The sequence below is a fragment of the Aspergillus affinis genome (assembly GCF_023601865.1).
Source record: "Aspergillus affinis strain CMG 70 chromosome Unknown NODE_2_length_704391_cov_89_054091, whole genome shotgun sequence".
NCBI classification, from domain to species: Eukaryota; Fungi; Ascomycota; class Eurotiomycetes; order Eurotiales; family Aspergillaceae; genus Aspergillus; species Aspergillus affinis.
The window spans coordinates 157397-172808 of record NW_026515783.1 but is presented as its reverse complement, the minus strand read 5'-3'; the positions used below and the strand labels follow the sequence as shown (position 1 = coordinate 172808).

General features: G+C 52.1%; 7 protein-coding genes across 7 annotated transcripts; 4 read left to right on the top strand and 3 right to left on the bottom strand.

Annotated features, from left to right (window-relative positions):
• Positions 1 to 48: 48 nt before the first annotated feature.
• KD926_005860 (UPF0183 domain protein) lies at positions 49 to 1958 on the bottom strand (the record flags this gene model as incomplete). Its single annotated transcript, XM_053098182.1, has 2 exons — positions 49 to 1514; positions 1868 to 1958. 2 exons carry the CDS (start codon positions 1956 to 1958, stop codon positions 49 to 51), a joined length of 1557 nt encoding a protein of 518 aa, XP_052960898.1.
• Positions 1959 to 2084: 126 nt separating this feature from the next.
• Positions 2085 to 5750, top strand: KD926_005859 (putative kinesin family protein (BimC); the record flags this gene model as incomplete). The annotated part of the gene is made up of 3 exons (XM_053098171.1): positions 2085 to 2549; positions 2598 to 4748; positions 4797 to 5750. The coding sequence occupies 3 exons, from the start codon at positions 2085 to 2087 to the stop codon at positions 5748 to 5750; spliced, it is 3570 nt and encodes a 1189-aa protein (XP_052960897.1).
• A 474-nt stretch (positions 5751 to 6224) lies between these two features.
• On the bottom strand, positions 6225 to 8194 carry KD926_005858 (uncharacterized protein; the record flags this gene model as incomplete). Its single annotated transcript, XM_053098160.1, has 3 exons — positions 6225 to 7457; positions 7954 to 7985; positions 8053 to 8194. 3 exons carry the CDS (start codon positions 8192 to 8194, stop codon positions 6225 to 6227), a joined length of 1407 nt encoding a protein of 468 aa, XP_052960896.1.
• A 352-nt stretch (positions 8195 to 8546) lies between these two features.
• KD926_005857 (sulfurtransferase) lies at positions 8547 to 9639 on the top strand (the record flags this gene model as incomplete). The annotated part of the gene is made up of 2 exons (XM_053098149.1): positions 8547 to 9511; positions 9585 to 9639. The coding sequence occupies 2 exons, from the start codon at positions 8547 to 8549 to the stop codon at positions 9637 to 9639; spliced, it is 1020 nt and encodes a 339-aa protein (XP_052960895.1).
• A 762-nt stretch (positions 9640 to 10401) lies between these two features.
• Positions 10402 to 11771, top strand: KD926_005856 (uncharacterized protein; the record flags this gene model as incomplete). The annotated part of the gene is made up of 2 exons (XM_053098138.1): positions 10402 to 10522; positions 10588 to 11771. The coding sequence occupies 2 exons, from the start codon at positions 10402 to 10404 to the stop codon at positions 11769 to 11771; spliced, it is 1305 nt and encodes a 434-aa protein (XP_052960894.1).
• Positions 11772 to 12984: 1213 nt separating this feature from the next.
• On the top strand, positions 12985 to 13713 carry KD926_005855 (RPEL repeat-containing protein; the record flags this gene model as incomplete). Its single annotated transcript, XM_053098127.1, has 3 exons — positions 12985 to 13127; positions 13238 to 13353; positions 13535 to 13713. The coding sequence occupies 3 exons, from the start codon at positions 12985 to 12987 to the stop codon at positions 13711 to 13713; spliced, it is 438 nt and encodes a 145-aa protein (XP_052960893.1).
• A 341-nt stretch (positions 13714 to 14054) lies between these two features.
• KD926_005854 (translin family protein) lies at positions 14055 to 15132 on the bottom strand (the record flags this gene model as incomplete). The annotated part of the gene is made up of 2 exons (XM_053098116.1): positions 14055 to 14733; positions 14924 to 15132. 2 exons carry the CDS (start codon positions 15130 to 15132, stop codon positions 14055 to 14057), a joined length of 888 nt encoding a protein of 295 aa, XP_052960892.1.
• Between the last annotated feature and the right edge of the window lie 280 nt (positions 15133 to 15412).

The window sequence follows — 15412 nt, the reverse complement described above, 5'->3', positions numbered from 1 at the left end:
CTGAAACAATTACTACAATCATGCCTTAACGCCGGCAGTCTAAGTGTGTCAATATATGGTCAAGCAGCTGACGGCACCATTCTTCAGAACCTCGAAAAGCAGTCCGGGATAGCCAAATAACTCCGTATTACCCAGTCCTCCGTCGTGATTATCATGACCGGTCCGTTGACCTTTGCCCGTACTCTCCTCCCACCCGCCCAGGAACTCCACGCTACTCTCCGGGCTGTCGCCCCAACCGCGGTTCAGCACCATGGGCCTCTGCAGAGCTCGTTCTTCCGCAGAGTTCGCATAATAACCTTTCCAAACACCCCGGAGACGCTCGGAGATCTCATCGTACCGGGTTTCGGAGGTGATGACTTGATTGGAAGGATTTAAGTTGACCTTCCAGCGACTGCGTCGGTGGCGATTGAAAGGATAAGACCCGGGCACATTGCCGTGTAGAATGATCTTGGTCACGACTAGATTAGACGAGGGGGATGGGGGAGTTGGATCCGCGAGAGCGGAACCGGGGAACGCAGGCCCGGGAGTGGTAGGGTACGAGATGAAGGCATCGAAGCCATGGTGGAAGTAATTGAAAAAACATTCAGTGGGAAGCGACATGGGATCTAGATTATAGGTTTGGGATAACTCGTCATCCGAGTCGTCTGTGCCGCTGTTGGACGAATGGTCGGTGTCAGTCACATCCATTCCCCGGCCCGGAGACGGGCTTATGCGAAGAGGGTCGTCGCCATTACCGCCAGCGGCACGGTGTATGGAGATTCTTCGATCATTTTTACGGTAGATGGCGTCGGGCGGACCGAATTCAGCGATCAGGTCCTGCGGTGTGGTTTCGGCTAGGCTGATATAAGAAGACGGCGTGGATCGGCGAACCGCTTCCAGCTTGCCAGCACCTAAGATGAGGAACTCTTCCACCTCATCCGGCACCACGTCTCGAGTTTTCCCCGCCAACGCCGGAAAGCGAGGATACTGCGGTTGCTGAGTGAACAACTTGTTCCGAGCCTCAGGCCACGATGCGCCTTGGAAGATGGCCATCGAGGTTGCCGTCAACGCCGCCGAGGAGGACAGCAACGCTACAAAGTCGCACTGGTCGGACCATGCGGAATGCTGGAGGGGGAACGAAAACGAAACCCCGGGGTATGAAAGCACGTACGTGCCATAGGGGGATTGAGTGGCCGGAGGAATGTATTCGCCCGGGTAGGAGGGACCGAAGAGACGATTGTAGACATGTCGGAAACTAGGTCCTTGCTGCGAGACCGGCTGTTCCTGCGGCTTGACCCCCTTCAGTACCTCCTGGCTCTTATAGACAAGAGTGATCTTGGAGAAGTCCAGCACTTCGATCAGACGTAGCCGTTGATCAGGACCGTCGAAGCGCAGACGGAGACCGTTGGACGGCAGCTGCAGCGTTACGGGCTTCTGGATGGGTTCCGAAGGAGAGTACGCTATGTCGATTGCGGGGTAGGTCTGGGGATGGGACTTGACGCGACTGAGGACATTATGAAGCGACGCACCGAGGGCTGGCAAGAGTTAGCATAATCCATGAGCCAGCTGGGATCAGACAATGTAGACATGCTTATGAACCCCAGTCCTTTCCCCGGGAATATCTGCGTCTGAGTCGAGGGTCTGGTGGCGGTCATGATGGTCTACGGCCCGTTCTCATCCTGGAGCTGGAATGAAGGGCAAAGGAGGATGATTACTCCATGAATATAAACAGTACAGATCAGTCTGCAGTCACAGTAGTCACAGTAAATGGAGAGGAGATGAAACAGGACTCTGGACCGGAAATAATTAAGAATCAAGACGCAGGGCCGGTCAGGTCGGATCAGGAGGGACGATGAGCGCATGGGATCATGTGAGCGGCGGGACTGACCTCCTGACGCCCGCACCACATGACGGCACGTGCCCGTTTGTTTACGTTTTCCCTTTTGGGCCTGCCGAGAAACAACATCGACTTCCGCCATCTCAGCGTCGCCCTCGCCAACCTGCCCACCTTGTATTTTGTTCCGCACAACTGGATGCGGTAAATGCAGCTGACTCAATCTCGACACTGAGTTATCGGAATTGTCCGTTGAGTCTCATCCTTCACCATGGCTGGCCCCCAACGGCCGACCTCTGGCCTGCCGACCAGGAGAACCACCACCACTCGCACTCAGCCAACGACACGGCGAATGAGCTCTGCAGTCCCAGAGAAGCGGTATCTGAGGTCGCCGGCGATCCCGTCTAGAACTTCTACTGCGACATCGCGCGCGATCAAATCCCCTAGCGAGCCGCCCACCATCACCGCGAAAAGAAGGGAGAGAGACTACGAGCGCGAGATCAACGAGGATACCAGTATTCACGTGGCTGTGCGCTGCAGAGGTCGCAATGATCGCGAACAGAAAGAAAACAGCGGAGTGGTCGTGTCGACCGAGGGTGTCAAGGGAAAGAACGTGGAACTGTCAATGGGCCCGAATGCCCTGTCGGACAAAACTTATACGTTCGACAAGGTTTTCTCGGCAGCTGCCGACCAGCTGACGGTGTATGAGGATATTGTACTGCCAATTGTTAATGAGGTGAGAACTAGAAAAACGAAGTAAATACAAATCGCTAATGAGGACCAGATGTTGGCCGGGTACAACTGCACGATTTTCGCATACGGACAGACGGGCACCGGTAAAACGTACACCATGTCCGGAGACATGACAGACACACTAGGAATCCTATCCGACCATGCCGGCATTATTCCGCGAGTGTTTTACTCATTATTCAACAAACTCGAGGAGACCGAAAGCACCGTTAAGTGTTCGTTCATCGAATTGTACAACGAAGAGCTGCGCGACCTGCTCTCCGCCGAGGAGAATCCCAAGTTGAAAATCTTCGAAAATGAGTCGAAGAAGGGCCAGGGCAGCAGCACGCTTGTGCAGGGAATGGAGGAGACCTTTATCCACTCGGCGACGTCCGGCATCAAGTTGCTGCAACTGGGTAGCCATAAACGCCAAGTGGCGGCGACCAAGTGCAACGACCTAAGTTCTCGAAGTCACACGGTTTTTACCATTACTGTCCACACCAAGCGAACGTCGGAATCGGGCGAGGAGTATATGAGCTCAGGCAAGCTGAACTTGGTCGATCTTGCCGGAAGCGAAAACATCCAGCGCAGCGGCGCCGAAAACAAGCGTGCCGCTGAAGCTGGGTTGATAAACAAGAGTCTGCTCACGCTAGGGCGCGTGATCAATGCTTTGGTTGATAAAAGCCCCCACATTCCATATAGGGAATCGAAACTCACCCGACTTCTGCAAGATTCTCTGGGAGGACGCACAAAAACGTGTATCATCGCCACTGTCTCGCCATCTCGGAGTAACCTCGAAGAAACGATCTCAACCCTTGACTATGCGTTCCGAGCCAAGAATATCCGCAACAAGCCGCAAATCAATTATACGTCGAAAAAGACACTCCTACGCGAATTCACCTTGGAAATCGAGAAACTCAAAGGAGAGCTGATTGCAACAAGACACCGGAACGGTGTGTATCTGGCGCCAGACGCTTACGAGGAATTGACCATGGAAAACAGTTCGCGACGAATTGTCAACGAAGAACAGCGCGCAAAGATCGAGTCCATGGAAGGAAACTTGCGTCACAAGGTTCAGGAGCTGTTCGCTTTGACCAGCAATTTTAACAACCTGAAGAAAGACAACGAGGAAACTCGAGTGTCTCTTGAAGAAACGAATGACGTGCTTGAACAGACCGAAATTGTACTGAAGGATACCAAAACCCTGCTTGAAGAGGAGGAAATGTTGCGCAAGGCGCATCAGGATACTGAAGAAAAGCTCTACGATGCCGGCACAGGCTTGATATCGACTCTGGATAGTACTGTCGGCGACGTGGACGGACTGCACGCTAAACTCCAGCGGAAGGCAGATCTGGAAACCGCCAATATGGAAACGTGGAATACGTCGACTTCCGAAGTATCAAACGTCACTCAGAAAGTTGATATGAGCGTGGAGAGCTTCCAAACTCAACATTCGCAGCTACTGCAGAGCATGGCGGAGAAGATCAACGGCTACGTGGCTAATGAGCTGAGCAATATCGAACAAAATCAGACCGAACTGCTGGAGCGCACTTCATCTTTCGAGACGGCGGAGGCCGAGGCAAGATCTCAGACCCATGGCGCGCATGATGAAATGAACGAAGTCCTGGAAGAGATCAAGGACTTGCGAGAGGAGGTTAAATCCAAGGTGGGAGAAGGGTTGAACGGTCTCTCTGCTGCGGCCGCTCGCATCTCCAAAGAGGTCATCGGGGAGTTTACCGACTTCCATGCTCAGTTGCATGCATCGTACAGCACCCTTGGCCAGGAGTTCAAGGCCATGTTTGAAAGTATGGTGGGGCATCTCAATGGGCAAAAGACGGAAATCAACCGGTTGAGACTCGAGATCCAAGAGGCCAACCTCAGAACGGTAGAGGCGAATCGGCGAGCCTCGTCCCACCTGGCACACACTTTGGAAGAAGAGCAAGCCACGGCGGAAGCGGAGCGAGACGTGCTACTCTCGCAGATCAGAACCCTCATTGAGGATTCCCGGCAACGACAGCACGGCCGCTTGAAGGGCAAGATGGAGGATGTACGGAAAGAGATCTCTTCCTCCGGCGACAACTTGGAGCATACTACGACGCATTACGATCGACAGGTGGACGAGTGGGTGTTCAAATCGGAGCAATTTGCCAAGGACGTGAACGCTTCCCGAGACGAGATTAAGACGAAGATGCAGAATGATTGGGAGGTAAGTGTTTTTGCCTCAACCCATTTTTGGCCAATGCTAATTTATTAGGTCTTCGACCAACGGAATCTCTCCATCCAAAAGGCAACCGAGTCGGTGCATGAAGAAACTGTGCGCATTGTTAATGCTCAAATGAACAACATGGACAAGCAGATGGAAGCCTTGGACGACTTCGTGGACAAGGCGCGGTCTCAGAACGGCCAGTATCGCGACGCACACATCACCAGCTTGGAAAACATGGCGTCCAACGTCCACGATTCATACTCGTCGATGCACGAGCAGATTTCCGGGTTTGGTAACCGCGTGAACCAACTCCAGCAGGACGCGACGCAGCAGCATGTCGATCTCGAAGAATCCACCGCCCCCTTGTTCGACGAAGTTCGCCAACCTCTCCAGACGCTCCGGACCAACATTCTCCAGCGCCCTCTCGAGGACTATGTCCCTACTGGCGCTACTCCTCAGAAGCGGCAGTATGAATTTCCCTCGGAGCTGCCTCGGACAGAGCCCCACGATATTTTGAGATCCCGAATGCGAGCGTCGAAAGACCTTACCGTGCTACCGTTCAATGACGAAGGGCAGCTTTCTCCGAACAGTTCTCTCGCAACATCTTCTCCTTCAAAAGGCTTCGTGTACAATGACGCCGCGGACGAGGTAGGAATACAGCCATCTGCCACAACCACCGTTACTCCTTCCAACACGGGCCTTAGGGAAGTCGATGCAAACGTCGCCGTCAAACCACGCGTGTCTAATATCGACGAAAGCTCGCCCAACGACCTTCCGTCCGGCAAGAGAAAATCGTCGTCAATGAACCCGGATGGCTCGGATATGGACGACATGGATGAACAACAGCCCGCGAAACGCCGCCGCTCCAGCCATACTCTTGAGGCCAAGCTCCCACATAAGATGATTTCTAAACAAATGGCCGGAATGATGGAAGGGAGAGAGAATGTGCCCCCGCCGGGCCTTTCAACCGGTCGAAGGCTGCGAGGCAGTCCATCTACTTGAGCGAGTCAACACAGCATTCCTTGTTCGTCTTTTTGCTTCTTTCTCTTATACCCGATATCTCTTTCTCTCGACACTATATTGATGGGCGTTTAATAAAACGAGATCGGAGTTTGTTTTGGTGGTCCGCGTGAAGCGTTCCTAGTCGCTTGGGGTCTTGTGTTCGTGGATTTTCCTCGATTGGTTTGGGGTTTTGATTCTGTGATTTCGCTGTTAATTACCGATGGTTTCGGTGCTTGGAGTTTTGTTTCTACCTGTTTGTTCTCCCGGGGCACCATTAAGATACCTGGTTTTGTTTTGATTATCTCTAGAATTCTCGTTGGGGGTTTATTGTTCCTTATTTACGTCGTGGAATCAGTTCATTACCACAACCATTGCAGTATTTCTCTTGAATGAATCAATCTCCTGAAGTAAAGATCATCAACTAATATTGCAGTAAGATGCTTCCTATATGAGTACCGACATGCTTTATGACCCTTATCCTTCATTTTCCATACCATCCTCGCCATTGCCCACCTCCGCACCACCCTCTCCCTCCAAATGAACTCCAAGAGCATTATCATTTCCAAACCCCACCACCGCCGTTGCATCGTTCGGTTCCTGTTCCTCTACCCCTTCTTCCCCTCCACGCTCCTCCCCAAACTGCCCCTGCTCCCCAGCTTCAACCACCTGTCTCAGCTCCCCCAGCCGCTTCGAGAACTGATCCATCATTTCCTCCAACCGCTGGCTACTTCGCTCCTTGTCGCGGTCTTTCCCGAGCAGCGTGATCGGCAGGCCGGCCGTTCCTTGGATTTTGAGCATCAAGCCACCGTTGACGGGTTCGTTGGAGGTGTTTTTCTCGAACGTCGGCGCGGGTATTACTTGTGTGTGTAGGACTTGCCAGGAGGGCGTGAGGCTGTGTACCGAGGAGACGCTGAATTGGGGAGGTTGGGGGCCTTTGTGGTCGGGGGTTTGGGTTTGCGGGTTCGGTGTATTTGGATGTTGCGTCTGCTGTTGCTGTTGTGATTGAGCCCCTGCTAGATGTGTCTGTGTCTGCGAAGGAAGACTCGACGAAGCACCGGTGATATTCTCGCGATTCGAAGCAGCGGCTACGTTTCCCGGATGCACCGTCTCATCGGACGCCGTAGTCTCCAAGTCCAGGATGATATAGTTATCACGCACGCCGGGGATCGGAGGCAGAAGAAGCGGATCTTTTCTCGCGATGGCGAACTCGTCATCTTCTTCGTCGTAGACCTCCCCGTCTCCTGCTCCATCTTTGGCGCGGACGGGCTTCGATTTCCCCTTCGGGCCTTGAGACAGCACGTCCTGGTCGTTTTCGAGCGAGCGGAGCGCAGCCTCCGTGACGATGTCGGTGTCGTCATCCGAGAAGATGTAGTGGACTGTGGGGTGGTAGTATTCGGAGGTATTGGCGTCTTCGATTAGAGTGAAGAAGGGCTGGAAGGGCGGTGGTTGGTGGTGCTGCGGTGGGAAGTCATGATGTCCGTCTCCTTGATGGGTTTGGGAGGGAGGGTTATCGAGGGGAGGATCGTGGGTGGTGGTTGATTCGAGAGGATGGTGCGTTTGTTGGGCTGTGGGGGGTCGGTCGATGATGCTCTGGGGGCGGGACGGGGCGTTCGAGTTGGCAGGTCGTCGGATAGATTGTCGGGATGGAGAGGAGGATAGGGAGGGAGATGTGGTATGTTTTGGAAGAGACATCTCCAGTTGTGTAGGCTACATGATTAAAATGAGGCGGATGGGAGAGAGTTCGTGATGCTCGGACGAGGTGGATAGTTAGCTGGAGGAGCTGGGGATCACCTGGTGCTCTTATCGATAGGGTCAGGTGACTGCAGCTGGTATTGCCCGACAGGGAATTCATTCATGCGATCAGAATAATATATACAGGAGAAGCTGAAGAAGAAGAAATTGATAAATAGAAAGGGGTATCGTGTGTGCCATGGAGCTTTTCAACGCCTTCAAGACTGCCAAATTGTGTCAGCATTGAGAAACCTGGTGCTTGCAATGCATTATTCCTCGTTTTGTTTCCATTCAAATTCTGCGGGCATTAGTATAGTAATATGTTCAAAGATCCAGTCAGTCTTACTTTGTCTACACATCGGACAGAGCCCCTTAGATGACTCCTGTTGAATCCAAGTCATTAGGCAGTGCTGTCATTATCAATGCAATCAGTGATCGGTTCTTGTGAGCACATGCAGATCCACTATCGCACCATATGGAAGGAATGGCCGCATTTGCCAAGTACTAGGAAACAGGGTTGGTTAGCATCCCTGGCCTAGCTCCAAATCCTCGGGGCAACAGCGACACTTACGTAGAGAACAGTCGTCGCCTGGAAATTTGCAGGTCGGACAAGTGCCGTCGAACTGGACGCGACAGATACCGCAGACCTCGTCGTCGGGCATATCCCATCGCCAGGTCGCGACGGCGTTCCATTCTTTGATGTTGACCTTCATGGTGGGCTGTGTAAAGGCTCGGGGTAATATTTATATTCTCCGAGAAATTGGGGTCTAATGTTGACGGAGAAGGTTGGGCGTAGCGAGAGATACTCAGGAGTAAAAGATAAACAAGTTCACATGGCGGAGAACCTCAGGCGACAATCTGACTCCGCACTCCTCTTTCCCCCCACAGCACAGTTGACCACACATGCCCTGCCTCTTCCTTTCCCCCCCCCTCGTTGATCGTTAATCCCCTGTTAATTTCTCCTTCACCGGATGACACAATCTGACGAAATTGCTCTTTTCGGAATGTAAATATTTTGTCTCATCTCTATTTCTCCAAGAAATTCCCCTCCCCCCTTCTCTGACCATGGCTTTCGCGGCCTTTCGTAACTCTATCGCTTCTCCCCTTCGCTTGGGTCGCTCCATGATGTCGGTCTCTCAGCAACAAACCCGTCAGGCCTCCTTTAATTCCTACTTGGTCTCTCCTAAGGAGCTCAGCGAAGCGCTGAAGAAGAACCCGCCAACAAAGATCTCGACTTCTCCGCGCGTCGTTCCCATCTGCGCGGCGTGGTTCATGCCTAATGACCCCGAGGGTCGCAAGGGCATTGACATCTTCCGGAAACATCGCATCCCCCAAGCCCGCTTCTTTGACCTTGACGCGATTAAGGATCCCGAGTCGCCGTACCCCCACATGCTTCCCACTGCCGAGACCTTTGCCGATGCGATGGGAGAACTGGGCATTCGGAGGGACGACGAGGTGGTGGTTTACGATACGGAAGAGTTGGGAATCTTTAGCGCGCCCCGAGTCGGATGGACCTTCCGGGTCTTTGGACACCCTAAAGTCCACGTATTGAACAACTATAGGCTGTGGATTCGTGAAGGATTCCCGACCGAGACGGGCGAGCCTCAGCAGGTGGAACGCACCGCCTATCCTCTTCCGACTTACGACTCGAAGCTGGTCATTCCCTACTTGGAACTGAAAGAGATTGCCAAGGAACACAGAAAAGAAGGGGCGAAGGAGGTGGAAATCCTGGACGCGCGATCGCACGGCCGCTGGGCGGGAACCGATCCTGAACCGCGCCCGGGACTCTCCTCGGGACATATTCCTGGCTCTAAGAGCTTGCCCTTTCAGGAATTGCTGGACCCGGAGACGAAGACTTATCGCTCTGGAGCCGAGTTACGCAAGATCTTCGAGGAACGGGAGGTCGATGCCTCCAAGTCGATTATCAGTTCCTGTGGCACCGGAGTCACGGCCAGTATTATTGAAACTGCGCTAGGGGAAGCTGAATATGGCGACCCCAGTCTTCGGAGAGTTTACGATGGAAGTTGGACGTAAGTGTTTGATTTCCCGAGGTGCAAGTGATTCGAGGTTCCCATTGCTGACCATGTTATTTTTCTCTTCTAGGGAATGGGCACAGCGTGTTAAGCCGTCCGACGGTCTGATTAAGAAGATAACCTGAGGTGGTCACCAGGCAATGGGGGAGAAATTGAAAGATGAATGACCCGATGCTGTTCAAGCACCTTAGTATGACATAGCGTTCGTATTCCCATGCTTTGCTTCTCTTGTGGACTGGTGGATCTGTGTGACGGCGACAGCACACACCTAGAAGGTGGCAGCTGGTCGGTTCCCTGTTTGATATAGAATGTAGTACAGACCAATCTCCCATAGACATTATGATTGACTTTCAGTGGAACTGGCGGCCAGTAGAACCTGATTATGCGGAGAAACCCGACACTGAAAGCCTGAGGACCGCAGCCGCTTAGTCAGTCAGGCCTGGAAAGTCCCGCGGCTTCGAGTTGATCCGCTGCTCTTCGGATCGCTTCTCTCTCTGTCTTCATCTTTCCTCCGCTCGATTCATTCCTTCAGTGCTAAGTCCATATTCTAAAAATGCTTCAGATGATTTTTCTTTGTGAGCCAGGGCCCCGTTGTGAGTAGAGTCATGATTCCTTCATTTCTTTTTCACCTGTCTTTGTCATGGCTTGGTGCCTAGTATCCCGGACCTATGCTTCTCATACCACACTGGCTTGCCCCCACATCAGATCCATCCGCCTCCATCAACCCAAACCTCCTTCGTGGATCTGTTTCCCGCTAACATCGCCGTGCGGCTCGGGCGCAGTCGTCAAATTTAGCTGTTTGGTGTAGGATTCCTGCGCCCTGATTCCGAATTTATTCTCTTTCGCCTTCGAGTCGCTTGTGTCTGCCGTCGACCGCTTTTCGAGTCATGTCGACTGGACGCAAGGTCTTCCACTGTGCTGTGGATGAGACGGCATTGACCACGAATATCAGTGAAATCAAAAAATGGACGACCAACGGGGCCATCACCTTGGTCGTTCCTCTTTACAGTAAGTATAATGGTGTCCGGACTGTCGGTGATTCCTTGTCGCTTACCAGCGATTGCTTTCCCCAGCCCTTGAACGCCTTCACGCCTTGAAGCGGGCGGGATCTCAGGTCGCCATCAACGCCCGCGAGGCCGTCCGATTCCTCGATCGAGTGACGTCCGGAAAAGACAATGTGATGGCCGAGCGGGTCGCCCTGCAGGGGCCGATGGAACAATACGAAAATTGGGAGGAGGCTGAGAAGTACTTTCTGCCGGAGTTTGAGGAGGAGCCGGAAGCGCTTGACGGCGTGGCGGCAGCGGAGGACCAGGCGCTGCCCGCGAAGCGCCAAGGGAAAGGAAAAGACCAGAAGAAGAACGGTGCCAACCACCAGGACGATTTGTCGCAAATGCTTCTCAACAAGCTGAACTTTAAAAAGGAGTCGGATGCGGTTTCCATCACCTCGAACGGTACCCACAGTGCCCCTGCGTCGCGTCCGTCTTCCAGGAGTTCCCGGACGAGCCCCGAGTGCGCCAATTCCCACATGGTCGAAAATGGAGGAGGATCGAAGGACTCCAAGGCCAAGCGTGTCAACGGACATCGCCGTTCTGCGTCCGGTTCGACTATTCCGACTGTACCCTCGGTGCTGCGACCGTTGCTCAGCGCCCTTTTGTGGCGACTCCATAGCGGTCCCGATTCGTCTAATGCGGCCAAGAATTGTATCTTGATCACGAACGATCATCCTACTCAGGTCTGGGCGCAGAAATTTGGCATCGGCGTCAAGAATATCCACCAACTGCGCACCTCCATCCAATACGAGGAGCGGGAGTACAAGAACCGCTGTAAATATGTCGAAAAGACTCAATCGACCCAGCCCACCGAACCGAAATCTTTGCTTTCGTACGAAGCCGAGAGCGATGAAGATGAACTGGTTTTTGTCCCCCGCGGACGTGGCAAAGGTGCCTCAAGAGGTGGCCCATCGCGCTCCGGAAACAATCGCAAAGCAGCCACCGCATCCAAGCCGGCTGCGCCGCTAGCGGAAGCTACCATAGAGATTCCTACGCAACCTATCGATCCGAATTCCTTTAGTCGGTCCTTCAACGGTCCTACAAAGCAACAGCCCACAGTTGATCTCAGCACCCAGTCTGGAGCTGCGCGCGGTATTGCAGGTGCGTCTCGAAATCACGCCAATGGTCGCCGCGGTGGCGGTGGCGGCGGCCGTGGTACTTCTCGTGGAGGCACTCGAGGTCGTGGAGGAAAACTTTGGGTTCCTTGATCGGATTTCAGTGCACCGTTGATCCAACATGTGTTCACGGGCGTGACTTTGCGAAATCCAACTTAGACCATTGCGGTTGCTACTCGAAGCAGAGAAAAAGAAACGGAATTTTTTTTGCCATTCCCGGGCTGCCTCCTGGTCAGACTATCAGCTTCAAACTGTGACTCGACGACGGATGAGGTGAGTGGGACTTGGACAGATGCTACGGATACGAAGATGAGTGCGAAACGGATATGGCACAGTTTCGGTCCAAACCACAACGACGATTCGAAGATGGGAAGGACTATGATACTCGGAACTCTGGAACCGAGTGGATCTCTTCAACCGACGTCGAGCCCTTTTTATCTTGTCATTGTCCACTTCCTTGCTTTCCGTCGCAATGGAGATCCAGGCTGTTTGCTTTCTCTTTCCTTCCACTTGCCGGTGGAACTCTGGAACCACAACGTTCGGACCGGCTTGCTTTTAAACCAGCTAGCTTTTCTTTCTTCCGTCCTTCGTACAAAAAGAAAAAACCAAAAAAAATCTCCTCATACGGCAGTGCTTTTACGGTTGCTTGATATTTCGTTGGCATTTTTTTGATTGTTGTGTGCGAGTTGAGAGGAAATCAAGTGGAGGGCCGACAATGCCAGGATTGCTATTACGTATTTATTCCGCGTGGCCAAAGATCTATTTGTGTGTATGGTTATACTGCTAGATAGCTTTTCGATAGCTCTTTAGGAAAACTGCATATAATGAAGTGACACGCTAGGTAACGGGTGCATAAATACTGCATAAGTGTGGAATATGACGCATAACTGGTTAAATTATGAGCTAATCACTGCGGGACGGAATGACATCGTCCAGTCTGGCTGGTTGCCCCGCTGATGAGGCACCCCAGGTCCCGTGTCTCCGCATCGATCACTTGACCGGCCATGCCACTTCTTCCATCTGACTTTCGCTACTCTTTCTTCCTGTGATCACATTGTTGTACCTCTCACTGACCTTGGCTATTTAGTCCGTACATGACCGATGTAAGTCAGCCAGAACACACTTTTATCTTGACCTTCTTCAACCGCTATACTCTGCCTACATACTATACATATACTAACTACTAGATATACATCTACTCCATAGTCAAGCATATACCTTACATCAAATACCTGAACAATAAATACTGTTGACCTCATCCTTCCTCCATCACCAACCAAACTAAATCAACAATACAAGAAAAAAAATGGTCTCCTCCACTATCGACGATACCTCCCTCTCCGCCTCGCCCACTGAGCGCCGCAATTCGCTCGAGAAACATCTCCAGAACCGTCCCGAGCCACAGGACCTCAAGGAGAAGCATATCCTGCTGGACACTAATGTTGCTCCGTACGTACTGACCCTGTTCCTCAGTGACATGAGTATGAGTCTATGGGGATAGGATATGGCAGTTGATACCTAGTAATGGATATTCCCGGCTGACGGCGTGATGTATCTAGATCCATCCAAGCCGCTCACCAGGAGCTCGCACGCCAGGAGCTCGCACGCCAGCGTACAATAGACAGCTTGAAGAAGCACCTTGAGCATAGACCTGAGAGGGATGAGTTGGTTGAGAGTATGTATATTTTATATTATTTTGTCGTTATGCTTACTCTTTCTTTGCATTTCATTCCTTCTCTCTACCTGTTTGCCTGATATTATGCACTGGATGACCTCATGCCTATTGGACTATACCCTACCTCCACCTTAACCCCTCTCTCGAAGAAAAACTATACTAAAATCGAAAATAAAATCAGGAAACATCCTCCCCTCCACCAACGCTGCCCCCGCCCTGCAGGCACATGCCCGCGAGCTCGAAAAACACATGATCGCCGACCAACTGGACCACAAGATCCAAAGTCGGCCACAGCCCGAAGAGCTCATCTCTCAGGGTATATTGGACGAGGAGGAGGATCCGAGAAAGCCGAGCATTTAGGTAGGGTAACTTAGTGTTGATTAGGGGATGTATTTATGTAGGTAGTCGATAGGCGTGGAATGGGTATGGAAATGGATTGGGTTTGATATTGTTGATAGGGGCGTTTGTTTGTTTATGTGATTTTTCTTCCTTCCTGTGCTTTGTTTGATGGGATGGATGGATTTGATTTGGTTTCGTGTGGAAATAATTCATCTGGACAGACAGACAGACAGACACAGTATATGATGTGATCTGCACATGAACATGAACATGAACATGGATTTGTTTGCATCGATTCCTCGTTTCTCATCACACTGCCAACCTACCCACCGACACTAAGACGGAACAGAGTAGAGGAAAAATCAATAACTCTCCATCTCGACCTGCGCCGACGACAAATCCGGCATCCATCCCGCCGGCCTCTCACTCCCTCTCACCAAGATGCCATACGCAGCCCGCTCCACCTTCTCCACACTACTCTGCATAACATCCGTCTTCTTCCCCAAATCCTTAAACATGAAATGTCTCCTTGGCACACTCAGCCCCTCAAACAAAGACCTCAAGGCCTGCAAATCAACCACAATCCCAGCCTGCGAGCTACTAAGCGAGGGTTTCGACGGACCAGCCGCCTCCCCTTCTCCCTCTCCCTCTCCCTTTGCCTCCCCATCCTCAGCCACCTCGGGGTTAGACTTAGCCTGGGCCTGTCCACTCGACAACGCCATAACCGCAAACCGCATCATCTCCCCCGTCAAATCAAACAACCCCATCAAATAATCCTCCTCCGAGACAAGGATCCCATCCGGAAGACTCTCGCGGACCTGGGGCAGGGAAATCAAGCTCTGATGACGCAGATAATAGTGGAACGACAGCGCCTCGATGTACTCCTGCACTCCGGAGCTGATTTGGCGTTGGTAGCGCCAGCTCTTGAGGGCGTTGAGTTCGGGGACGGCGGAGAGGAAGAGGTCGTTGATTTGGGTGAAGCGGGAGGAGGTTTCTTTTTCGATGGAGGGCGGGAGGGTCGGAGTTGGGAGGGTTCGGACACTGTTTTGTTTGTTTGATTAGAGGGGGCTGATGTTGATGATGTGTATAGGGGAGGGGGCAGGTAAATGTATAGGATGTATGTAGTGGACGTACCGTTGTAAAGAGAAAATACTACCGACAGATTGATCACGATTAGCCACTATCTTTCAAGACTCGGCATGCAAACTAAGGTGATGAGGTTAGTACATACATCTTCTTACTCAACCCTGTGATATCCCTGGATATCTTAATCAACCGTTCCCGCCGATCATGGTGCTCGTCTAGCTCGTCGCGAAAAGTGCCGAACATGGCGAGGATCGGGGTCGCGGGTTCGTTGTCGGTCATTGTGATGGCGATTTGGGAGCGGGTGCCGTCGTCGCGGAGTGGTTTGCCTTCCCAGGAACGTTTTGTGCCGGCCATAGATTGGGGGTGGGATCGTGGAGGGAGGAGGAATTGAGAGGAGATAATGAGAGTAGAGAAGAGGAGTGAAGGAGAGGGGAGAGTTGAAAGTGAAAAGGAAAACGGCGGGCGTCATTCATGGTTGCGGGGCTAGCCGTTTCGGGGTGATTTTGTTATCTGATAAGATCTAGATACTTGAATTCTACGGGGTATTTAGAGCATAGTATATTTATTTCCCAAGTTGAATAGAAGCGAGTATTGGGAGTAAGACGGAAATATCATGCTAGATTCAAAATTTAAA